This window comes from Dipodomys merriami, unplaced genomic scaffold (genome assembly GCF_024711535.1).
Source record: "Dipodomys merriami isolate MVZ:Mamm:240054 unplaced genomic scaffold, mDipMer1.0.p SCAF_14, whole genome shotgun sequence".
Classification (NCBI taxonomy): Eukaryota; Metazoa; Chordata; class Mammalia; order Rodentia; family Heteromyidae; genus Dipodomys; species Dipodomys merriami.
The window spans coordinates 29,647,850-29,660,859 of record NW_027202715.1 but is presented as its reverse complement, the minus strand read 5'-3'; the positions used below and the strand labels follow the sequence as shown (position 1 = coordinate 29,660,859).

At 35.5% G+C, this 13,010-nt stretch overlaps 1 protein-coding gene across 3 annotated transcripts in view; it reads right to left on the bottom strand.

Annotated features, from left to right (window-relative positions):
- Pcdh15 (protocadherin related 15) overlaps positions 1 to 13,010 on the bottom strand; it is a 620,145-nt gene that overhangs the window by 150,772 nt on the left and 456,363 nt on the right. For all 3 annotated transcript variants that reach the window (XM_070020439.1, XM_070020440.1, XM_070020438.1), the window contains one exon: positions 8,089 to 8,217. In XM_070020439.1, the coding sequence (XP_069876540.1) occupies positions 8,089 to 8,217 (129 nt within the window). The remainder of the gene's footprint in view (positions 1 to 8,088; positions 8,218 to 13,010) is intronic.

Below are 13,010 nucleotides of genomic sequence, written 5' to 3'. Positions count from 1 at the left end.
TGGTGCTGAGGAATTGAACTCAGGGCCTCATGCATGCTAGGCAAGTACCTCTGAGACACATTCCCAGCACAAGACAGTATACTTCTTAAGAATGAACTTGTTGAAATTTCATGTCTTCCCACACAGCTTATTAATACTCAGGGAAATACATTGTTTATAGGTAACTCCGGATCAATACAGAGAGTTTATCTTCCCTCTAAGAGCCACACACCAGGGCAGGGAAGGAGATTTCTAAGATCAACACTGCATAACCTCTGCTTTCAAGTAATTTTCACTGATGAGCTCAGTATTTTTTAAAAAAATAAAATAAATTGTGCATAGTATAACATGGGACTTTGTTGGGGTGAATTGGGATATACAAGATCAGAAAACATTCTTGGAATATCATATTTGTCAGGAATTTTAAAGGAGAGCTATTTAAATGAGAAATGGAGAAAAATGAGACAAGTATGTTATGAGCAGAGGCATGGAGTCACAGGCTAGATGTTAGACTTTTCCTTACTGTGACAGATACCTGAGACAAACTGTTTACAGGGGTAAAGATTTGTTTTGCCTGTGATTTCAAGGAATTCTTCCTATCTTTGCAAAGTAAGGAAGCTCATCTCATATGTTAGAAAGCAGAGAGAGAGAGGGAGAGAGAGACAAAGTAAGGAAGCTCATCTCATTATGTTAGAAAGCAGAGAGAGAGAGAGGGAGAGAGAAAAAGGGAGAAAGAGGTGGGGAGAGAGAAAGAGGGAGGGGGAAAGGAGGGAGGAATATCTCCACTAATATCAGTTTCCCCATTTACTCAAAGAGAGACACCAACTTATAGAATAGTACAACCCACATTCAAGGTGGTTCTTCTTCCCTTAGTTAATCTCTCAGGAAACTACCTCTTGGACCCACACAAAAGCATGGTTTATATTCTCCTAGTCCCTTCCAAATCCACTCAGATTAGCAATTAAGACTACTCATTACAGTAGAGTTCTAAGGAGAGATGTGAGTAATTACTAGGAGGGTAGAAGGAAGGCAGGTAAAGCTGTCAAAGTAATAAGGAGATGGAAGGTCTATCTTGTGTTCTTTGAGAAGAAAATGACTACCTTCTGTAGCCAAACTGTTTGTGAGAGACATTATTCTCACTGCTATACTGAAAATAACTGCAAGGCAAGTGTCAAAATACCATCTAAACTTCAGCGTCATGGTAATCATCTAAGAATGTATCCATCATTCAAATGAAAAATAATGAGGGACTAACCTTAAACTAAGGTGGTTATGAGAGAGAAGCCAGAGACATCAGCACAAGTTACTACCTCAAAGTCATGGGTAAAGGTGATTGACCAAATATGGAGAGAGAAGGAAAAAGGAGAGATTTAAATGACTCCACAGAATCTAGTTTGGGGGTTGATTAATTGAGGTGCAGAATTTAGGACCAGGAGTTCTTTTGGGAAATGTAAAAATAAGAGCTCAATCTTAACCGTGCTGGAAGTGAGAGGCTGATAGGGCACTCAGGTGGGCTATTTAACAGGTAAAAGTCTATTTGAGGTAGATGTTTAATGCAGCAGAGGGACTAGAGAGTCATCAGCTTCTCCATGTAATTAAAACTATGGGCTATAGTAAGAGCGGATTTCCCAAAAGGAACAGTGCCAGAAGAGCAATTTAGATAATATTTCAAAATCAAAATGTATGGGAGCAATTTGAAATGAATGAAAAACCTCAATGTAAGACCTGAAACCATGAAATTATTACAAGAAATAGTGAAAGAAACATGAGGGCCCTTCTGCATAGACAGACCTTTCTGAATAAAGATTCAGAAGTACAAAAATCAATGAGAGTGTACAAAGATCAAATGGGATTGTATCAAACTAAAACGGTTCTTCACAACAGAGGATAATCCACAAGTTAAAAAGACAATTTACACAATGGGAGAAGATCTATGTGAAATACCCTATGATCCAGCAATTCTACTCTTGGGCAATGATCCAAAAGATTACAAACTAGAATACAGTAAAGTCACCAGCACTACTATGTTCAGTAAAGCACTATTCACCATAGCCAAAGCATGCAATCAGCAAAGATGCTTGTCAATGGATGAATGGATCAAGAAAATGTGGTAAATATACCCAATGGAATTTTATTCTTGCATTAGAAACAATTATCTAGCCTCATTTTCACAGAAATGAAAGGACTACATACAAGGTTAAGTGAAGCAATTCAAGCCCAGACAGACAAAGGATGCATGTTTTCTCTCATATGGAACCTGCAATTAATTTATAAATGTGTTAATAAACTATTGGAGTGTTCTCCAAATGTACCTAAATGTATCAACTAAAATATATATGGTGGATTCAAAGGAGAACTCAAAAAAGGTAATTTTTTAGAAATTACAGTCCAACTAAATAAACATCAGGAAACAATGACACTATGTTGGAAATAAACTTTACAGCTTCAGCGGGGAGGGGGGAGTGAAGGGGAGGGAAGGGATCATAGGAGAAAAACAAAGGACAAGAAATTTACTGATTACCTTAGTTATGTAACTGTAGCCCCTCGTAACTGTAACACCATCTTTACAATAAAATCAAAATTTAAAAAATGAAGAAAAGAAAGGGGTACTTGAAAGAATGGTCAGGATCAAGGGGAGGAGGTTAGATGAATGAAGAGAAGATGGGGGGAATACAGTCATAAAATTCAATGCATGTTCTATAAAATTAAGAAAATTGAGGGAAAGGGTAAGATTGAGAGAGATAGAATAGAATGATGAAAGACATGTTATTGATTAAAATGCACTGTATTCAGAAACTGCTTTGTTGAATAGCAACTCCTTTGTACAACTACTTGAAAATAATTTAAAAAATATAAATGAATGGAAGACTGAAGAACCAGGCATGCTTACAGTAGAGTGCTAAGAAAGAGAAACTCATTACAAGTAGTGCAGGGAAGTTGTTTCGAGGAAGGTAGCATTCATCAATAAAGACATCAATCATTCTGTAACTGGGATACACATATATAACACATATGGACACCCAAATCCATATATGTGCTTTTGTTCTAAAAATGTGATAAGACTGAAACTAATGAAAGAGTAACCTCTAAATATCTATAGTAAAAGCACACAATTATTTACAAATTCATTTATGAAAAGCTAAGAAATATTCAAAAAGTCATCGTATCAAAAAGTTACAAACAATAAATGTCTTCATTGTAAATATTTGTTTTTTGGTAGCATCATTAAAGTAGACATTACTAGTTTGTCATGGTCTCCTTCACCTGACTTGGTTTAAGTCTTTGCATTGTGTTGTCTTGAGTCTAGAAAAGAACTCATAAAACCCCTCACCCTCACTTGTATGTTATGTCGAAAATTGAACCTTACAATTTTGGTGCGGGAGGGGGGGTGGCAGGGGATGTAGGGGTGGGAGATGGGAAGGGATTGGAAGGGGAAACAAAGGAGGAGGCAACAATACTTGATAAGAAATGTACTCATTACCTTGCCCATGTAATTGTAACCCCTCTGTACGGTATCTTCACAATAAAAAACAACAACAACAAAGAAACCCCTCACTTGTGGTTTCCTTAAAAATAAAACATTTAGTTTTAGGTACCATGAAATGTTACACTAATGTACAAAATAATAATAATGATAATGATGATGAGATGATGATGATGATAATAATAATAATAAATATCACAAAATTCCTCACCTGAATTTCTTTGCAGAACACTAGACAGTAAGACAGAAGCCAGTCACATCTTCAGAGGCAGTTTACTGAGGTTCTGGGTTACTTTGTTTCATATTAAATTGTAGATTTGAAGCAAATATTTACTTCTTTTTCTTTTTTCTTTATATTTTTGGTCAGTCATGGGGCTTGAACTCTGGGGCCTGGGCACTGTCCCTCAGCTCTTCAGCTCAAGGTGAATGCTCTACCACTTGAGCCACAGCTCAAGTTTTTCTGGTGGTTTTGTGGAGCTAAGAGTCGGATGGAATTTCCTGCCCAGGATGGCTTTGAACTATGATCCTCAGATCTCAGCCTTCTGAGTAACTAGAGTTAAAGGTGTGAGCCACTGATGCCTGGCTTCTATTTCTATTTTGAGTGACATCACCAACCGCTTTTCTAAACTCTGTCATTTACTAATGATTTTTTAAAAAATATTGTTATTATCAAAGTGAAATACAGAGGGGTTATAGTGATGTAAGCCAGGTAAAGAGTACATTTCTTTTTGGACAAAGTCACCCTTACCTGATTTTCTCCATCTTTTCCCTCCTATCCCCATTCACAAGTTGTATAGTTCAATTTCAATATAGTGTCTAGTAAGTATCACTGGTGCATTTGTTTCTCTATTTATATACCTCCCCTTGCCCTCCCAAAGACATACATACAAACAAATAAGACAAAAAGAAAGGAAAAGAATAAAACATTAACAAAAGAAAAACCTCTTGTTTCTACTGCCTGGTATTCATTTCAATAAATACTATTTTGTGTGATCAGAGTCGTATCGGCATTGTGCCTTTGAGTTCCTCTCCTGAGAATATCATCCTTTGATCCGTAAATGCCTACAGTCCTGTATGATTTATCATGTCCCAGTGTATTTAGATCTAGCTTTCACATATGAGAGAAAACATGTACCATTTGTCTCTCTGAGCTTAGTTTACTTAACATGATTTGTTCTAGGTCCCTTCATTTCCCTGCAAATGATATATCATTCTTTGTAATGTCTATGTAAAATTCCATTGTATATAGGTACCATATTTTTTGATCCACTCATCTACTGAGGGCATCTAGGGCTGTTTCCATAACGTAGCTATTGTGAATAGTGCAGTGATGAACACGGATGTGCAAGTGTGTTTATGGTACCCTGGCTTGTGATGTTTGGGTACATGCCCAGGAATAGTATGGCTGGGTCATAGAAAAGGTCTATGTTTAATTTCTTGAGGAACCCAGAAACTGCTGCCTAGAGAGGTTGTACTAGTTTACATTCCCACCAAAAGTGCAATAGGGTTCTTTTTCCTCTCATCTCTACCAACACTTATTGTTGTTTTAATTCACAATGTTGGCCAAATTTCAGAGTTATTTGGCCAAGGGTGATGACCATTTCCTTATGCTTTTTCCTTGCCATTCTTACCTCTTCTGGGAAGTCTCTCCTTAGCTCCATTGCCCATTTCCTTTAGTAATGAATTTTAAACTGTCTTAAAATTCAGCAGTGAAACACTACCATTGCCTTCTAGTTAAAATATAGCATACAGATTGCACAATGCTGATGCATTTGTGTTTTAGGTTAAGTAAATTCAACTTTCTAGAGCTTCTTTAAATAAATCTATTATTGTCAGACTATGGACTTAGTGTTCTCAAAAAGCCTCATCATCTGTAATATGTCTCGTATTACCTCTTTTTACCCGATATCTTATTTGCACTTATTTCCCTATTTAGAATGTTACTAATAGGTTCAAAAAAAATTAATGTGGCTTGTTAAACATATGATTCTTGACCCTGGTCATGTCAGTCAATGTAATGTCTCTCAGTCCTTCAGTAGTTTGTATTAGTGTTTTGACTCTTGGAATAGGTTACACTGTAACTATGATAATTAGATTTTATTCCACACACATCTTTTATCTCTTATTAGCATAGTAGTTCACATTGAAGTATACTATACTTTGGGAATATTAAGATCTTCATTAAATAATTATTAGATGGTTATTTTTCATAATATTGGATGAAACATTTGTGCTATGGATAATTTATAAATATTGCTTCAGCAGTATTGGATGATATGTTTTATTGGTACATTAATTTCAAATAATCTTTCCTATTCTCAGTCCAAAAATATTGAAATATCATTTTCAAATAACTTTAGGACATAAACACAAAATGATAACTCAAATTCAATAGAATAATTAAACATATGAATCTGAGTTTTAATGCTTTTTGGTAACAATTACATTTAAATTTTACAGGGGGAATAGGCATCATTAAGTGAAATTAATGGATTATTTAATTATTGTTAGGTAGTAACAGAAGGCCATTGTGATCTACCAAAATTGTTTCTAAAGACATTTTATCTTCTCTAACTCTCCAGAATCAAGGGATGCAGCTTGCTTTCTATGTCTTCCTCTCAAGTTTATACTCTCAAGATTGTTGAGCTAAATGTATCAAATGTAGCAAATAATAAGTTTTCAGGCCTGGGAAGGTGGCTCAGTGATAGAGCGCTTGCCTTGCATGCCTGAGGCCCTGGGTTGGATTCCTCAGCACCACATAAGCAAAAAGAAAAAAGCCGGAAGTGGCGCTGTGGCTCAAGTGGTAGAGCACTAGCCTCGAGCTGAAGAGCTGAGGGACAGTGCCCAGGCCCAGAGTTCGGGCCCCATGACCGGACCCCCCCCCCCAAAAAAAGTTTTAAGATTAGTATTGTAACTTTAAAAAATCTGAAATAAATTATGTTCACCATTTCACATTAAATTTGAGAATGAGGAGAAAAACAACGGTTACTACAAAAGTTTTCAAAAGGAGCACAGATAGTGGTAATGTTGCTTTCTTTAACAAAAAAAGGAAAATAAAAATGAACTCAAACTTAATAATCTACTTGATAGCTACTAATTTTTGTTGAATATTCAATATGTGCTTTATCTCTACAAATATGTTTTGGAAATAGGAATTCAATTCAGTATTTCAATATTTGCTTTATCTGGATACCTGATAATCGGTATCCAATTAAAAGAATTTGTTTCCATAAATATCATACTGTAGACTGACAATTGTAATGTCACTAATTTATCAGTATTAGTTCATATCTCATATATTGGGACTTGACTATTGTCCCTTATTTCCTCTTTTTTCAGTTTAATTTTTTTCTTTAGTTTACTCAGCAATGACTATTAAATTTAAATCTGATATTGCCACACCTATGACTCTCTGTAGTTGGCTTCTATTTTTTCAACATAGATTAGAAAATTTTAAAGTATATTATTGCAAGTCCTATTTGTTTTAATTGTAATGTGTCATGAATTCAAATTCTTGTACTTTAATTATACAGTTTCCTTTCCCTAGACAACTTCCGATCTCTCTAAATATATCTGTTAACAGTGTTCACTTTTCAGAGCAAGTTTCAGTCTCACTGTCCTATCTCTGTGCTCTGCACACTTTCCTAATTACCTCTTATCACAGAGAAAATTATATATATAAAGAAAATAATAATTACACATAAATTATTGCCTAAATTACAGAAAAACAAAATTCAATAAGCTCATTTAATATATTAAATCTAATTTTATAGAATCTTATTTTTATGTGGTATATATACAATGGAATTCTATGACTCCATCAGAAAGAATGACACCACCCTATTTGTTAGGAAATGAAAGGATTTGGAAAAAATTATATTAAGTGAAGTAAGCCAGGCCCAAAGAAACATTCGGACCCATGGTCTCCCTTATCTGCAATAACTGGTGTATGTCTAAGAGAAGCAGAAAAGGTCAAAAGTTATGTACATATGACCATATAAGCTGATGCTATGTGAAATGAACCACAAGATAGAGACACAAGAGATTTTTTTCTTTGTTGCTGTACTTTTTAATGTGCTTATAATGTAGTATGCGATTATTTTTGTTTCTTTGTATGTTCTTCCCCCATGGTACAACTACCTGTTGTCACTGTATTTGATTCTGGTGTCCTGCATCTTGTATATACATTTTTCTAATTTGGGGAGGGGAAGGGAAATAAAAAAAATGCTGAAATAAGGATACAGGTTGACCCATGGTAACAAGGAGATGTACAAGACACTATGTTGAAAGTGAACTTTGCAAGTTTGTGGGGGTAGGGAAGGAGGAGTTGGGAAAGTAGGGAAAAACAAAGGAGAGGGTAACAATGCTCGATAGGAAATGAACTCATTACCTTGATCATATAACTGTAACCCCTCTTACGGTATCTTTACAATAATATGTATATATATAAAAGAATGTTATTTTAAAAGCTCTTAAATATTAAAAAATTCTTGAAGAGTATCCACTAGTCATTTAACTCATTAGATAAGTCGAATTTCTTTTCAAGATTACAATAAAAAAAGGTTCACCAAGAAACAATGCACTTTACTCCACAGCCATAAGATAGACATAGTTATTTTACTTACCCTTACTTGACCCACAAAGGCATTGGCTTCCTCCTCCACCACAGATAAATTCCTAGGTAGGTATGGATCAAACACTGGAGCATTGTCATTGACATCTGTCACTACCACATTCACTGTAGCAGTGGAGGTCTTGAAGAAAATGACAAAAAATAAAAACGTATTAAATATTAGAGGAGCTATTTTCGACTTCAATGAAGTGGTCACCCTGAAATTTCTAGGTCCGAAAAGCATCTCATTCCCATTCTGAGTCCTTAGTATTTAAATACACAAATGAATGATTGAATGAAAGAAAATATAATAAAATATATAGCATAAAAGATCACACTATTGGCCATTCTTATTTCCTCTTCAGAGAAGTCTCTCTTTAAGCCTTTAGCCCACTAATTAACCAGGCAGTTGTTTCTTTGAGCATTTGTTGTTGGGGGATTTAATTTTTTGAGTTCTAAGTATATTTTAGGTATGAGACCCTTGTCTGTTGTTATGGCTAGTGAAGATCTTCTCCCAATCTGTGGGCTTTCTATTGATCTTGCTAGCTCTGTACTTTGCCAAGCTCTGAAGTTTCATGCAATCCCATTTGTCTAACCTTTCTTTGATTTGTTGTGTTTCTGGGTCTTTATTAAGAAAATTTCAGCCTGTGCCAAGAAGCCCTTGAGTTTCTCCTAATCCTTCCTGTAATGTTATCAGGGTGTCTTCTTTTACTTGGAGGTCTCTGATCCAGTTGGAGTTGATTCTGATTGTAGGGTAATATACAAGGATCTAATGTTAGTTTTCTATAGGTGTTTAACTAGTAGATGAACGGATCAAGGAAATGTGGTATGTATGTACATATATATATATATATATATATATATATAATGAAATTCTATGCTTCCATCAGAAAGAATGACACCACCCTATTTGTGAAAAGACTTGGAAAAAATTATATTAAGTGAAGTAAGCCAGACCCAAAGAAACATAGGTCCATGGTTTCCCTTATTTGCGATAATTAGTATACATCTAGGATAATCTTAGCAGATGATCAGAATAGCTCAATACATATGTCCATATGACCATATAAGATGATGCTAAGCAAAATGAACTCCAAAATATGGGACACAAGAGGTTTTTCTTTGTTGTTGTTGTTTTTCATCTCCTATGTAATTTTTTGTTTCTTTTGTGGGTATTTCCCCTATGGTATAACCCCTGTTGTCACTGTATTTGATTTTGATACCCTGGTATTTTATATATGTTTATTTGAATTAGGGAAGTAAAGGGGAACCACAGAATAGTGACACAAAGGCCAATGGGAGACTCAATGCAACAGCAATATACACTAGCCAATATGTTGAAAATGATCTATACAACTGGAGACAGGGAAAGGAAAGTAGGAGAAAAATGAGGCAAAGAGTAACAAATTTGACAAGCAATGTACTTATTATTTTTTCTTACGTAACTGTAACCCCTCTATACATCACACCTCGACAATAAAAAATCACACTATATAAATATGCATTATCTGGAATGTTAATAGTTTGAAAATATTAATAGTGTTAATGTTTCACATTTAAATCAATAACATTAGTTGCAGATACTGGTCATAAAATTAGTGTTTTATGAACATACAACTCTGGGGATGGTACAAAAGTGAATCTACCATTACTATGTGACTAAAAGACAAATTTCCGATCTTCTGTGACCAGAATGTCCAATGACATGTGCAGAATTGAGATACAGCTCCGTACATGATTCAAATTGGAGAGTGTCCTCTGAAGTCTAAACCTCAGTACAGTTCCTAGGTTCTGCCTAGCTCCATCAGGTTTAGGGCATACAGCAGAAACAGAAAGAGGACTTATAAAGGATACAAATATCTGGACAGAACTATATAGCAAACATTTAAACAACACAAATTTCTATTAATATAGACTGTTTATATAGTATTTTTATGCATTCAATGAAATAATATACACTAATAAGAATGAATGTACTAATGGTAAAAGTACTAAAACTAATAGATTTCACGCATGTAAACTTGAGTTAAAGAGGTCAGACACAGAGATCTACATGCATTTCAGTAGTAAGTTTACTATCAATTTAAATGATTATGATTTATGCACTTTTCTACTTGTATATTTTCCAAGAAGTCATTTAATTTATAAGCTGCATACATGTATATAAATCCATTGTGCATGTACATGTATATATATGTATATATAACTTCTTTATACATATAAAGAGAATCAAATGTGTTCTGGTTGTATTGAATATAGATTTATTTTATCATATTGATGTTTCCAAATGTTGTACAAAGAAGCTACATTGCTTTTATAACAAAAATATTAAAAAAAAACTATTACCACTTACAAGTTGTGTCAGAGGTGAAAACAGTTTAAAATAAAATGTGTTTCATAGTTACATTGCTTCCCAACTTGCCCAAGGGTGAACAAGACATTAAAATTGACAGCCTGGAGCCAAATTTTAAGAGCAGCCACAATGGAATTTGCTGACTGTTCTTCTAACTACCTGACCCCTTTTTTGCCTACTTATATATTTGTACTTCTGTGTCAGTCTGTTTTGCTATTTTTTCCTCACTCCATTCTTTTACATTCTCATTGTGGATATCATGGAGTTATATGCTTTTATATTCTTTTATGTCCACCATCCAGTACTGTAACCTGTAAGTGGATAATGTACAGGAGAAATGTATAACTTAATAAATTCATAATTAAATACAATGCATAGCATTCTGTGCTGAATGGGAGCTAATATTCATGAACCACGTGGGCTTATTTCTCCATGTCTCAATGAGTTTCACAGCACCCAGGAAGAATCAATATTTCTGGCAGAAATAATAAGACACACATAGAACAATGTCTTGCTTACATATTTCTTAAGAAATCTGAAGAGGACTTGCATGGGTATCATTGAATAATCAATAAAATGAATATTTCTGGCCTATAATTATGTCTATTGATACTTAGCTTCATTGTACCATCCCAAATGCTTTGTAATAGATTCATTTTTTAAATTTTTATTTTATTGTAAATGTGCTGTACAGAAGGGTTACAGTTACATCAGTAAGGTAATGAGAACATTTCTTTTCAAACATTGTTACCCACTCCATTTTTCTTCCACTGTCCCCCACCCCAAGTTGTATAGTTCATTTCCAATATAGCGTTTTGTGAGTATCATTTGCATAGGTTCACCCTTTGTCCTTGTTTCACAATTTTGTTATTCCCTTCCCTCCCCCAAATCAGATAAATGTATATATAAGACACAGAATCAAAGACAGTGATTGCCAGGGATAAACCTAAGGGAAAAAGAAAAATGGAATAAATTAAAAAGAAAGAGCTTGATACAGCACATTGATGACAAGTTAAACAACCAAAAAAAGATATGTTGTTTTGGAGTGCATTTCGATTAGCATCATTTTTGTTTGTCTTTAATCAGTGTATTTGATTTCTCCATTAGATTTAATAATGTCTATTGATATCTCCATGTTTGCTGATCCTCTCAATCTCAAATTAACCTATGAGTGCCTTATATATATATATATATATATATAATTTCAGTAATAATATTCAGCTTCATAATTTTTTCATTATGAAATTTTATTTGAAAATACCTTTCCAAAGCCGGGCGCTGGTGGCTCACGCCTGTAATCCTAGCTACTCAGGAGGCTCAAAGCCAGCGCTGGCAGGAACATCCGTGAGACTCTTATCTCCAATAAACCACTAGAAAACTGGAAATGGTGCTGTGGCTCAAGCAGTGGAGCGCTTGCCTTGAGATGAAGAGCACAGGGAAAGCTCCCAGGCCCAGAGTTCAAGCCCCATGACCGACAAAAAAAAAAAAGAAAAAAAAAAGAAAATACCTTTCCTTGGGCTGGGAAGGTGGCTCAGTGGTAGAGCGCTTGCCTTGAATGCATGAGGCCCTGGGTTCGATTCCTCAGCACCACATAAGCAAAAAGAAAAAAGCCGGAAGTGGCGCTGTGGCTCAAGTGGTAGAGTGCTAGCCTTGAGCTGAAGAGCTGATGGACAGCGCCCAGGCCCAGAGTTCAGGCCCCACCATCGGACCAAAGGAAAAAAAAAAAAGAAAATACCTTTCCTTAACTTTTTAGGTTCACTTACTCATTGAAAATATTTTCTATGTTTTCTATGTATGTATGTATGTATGTATGTATGTATGTATGTATGTATGTATGTATGTATGTATGTATGTATGTATCTGTCTGTCTGTCTGTCTGTCTATCTATCTATCTGTTTCCTCTACATCTTTTAGAAAGTCTACCACTAGATTTTTTTTTCGGGGGGGTGGGAACTTGGGGCTTAGAGTCTGGGCCTGGGTGGTCTCTCCGAGCTATTCAGCTCCAGGTGAGCACTCTACCACTTGAGCCACAGCATCACTTCCAGTTTTCTGGTGGTTAATCAGAGATAAGAGTCACTTGGACTTACTTGCCTGGGTTGGCTGTGAATCACAATCCACAGGTCTCAGTCTCCTGAGTAGCTAGGATTACAGGTATGAGCCGTGGGTGCCTTACTTTACTACCTGATTTTTTTGTTGTTGTTGTTGGCAGTTGTGGGGCCTGAACTCTGGGCCTGGGCACTGTCCCTCAGCTCTTCAGCTCAAGGCTAGTGCTCTACCACTTGAGCCACAGTGCCACTTCCGGCTTTTTTTTTTTGCTTATGTGGTGCTGAGGAATCAAACCCAGGGCCTCAAGCATGCAAGGCAAGCGCTCTACCACTGAGCCGCCTTCCCAGCCCCACTACCTGAATTTTAAGGGAGAGTTCTGGTCCAATTAGTTTGTCCTACATAGTGTCCTGCTTTTGTATTCCTTTGTTAGAAATTAGATTCTGAATCTGTGTGATTACACTAAAGTTCACAATTTTAACTTCTCCCTGATATTCATTTTTATAATTATTATATTATCATTACTTCTTCAAGTATTA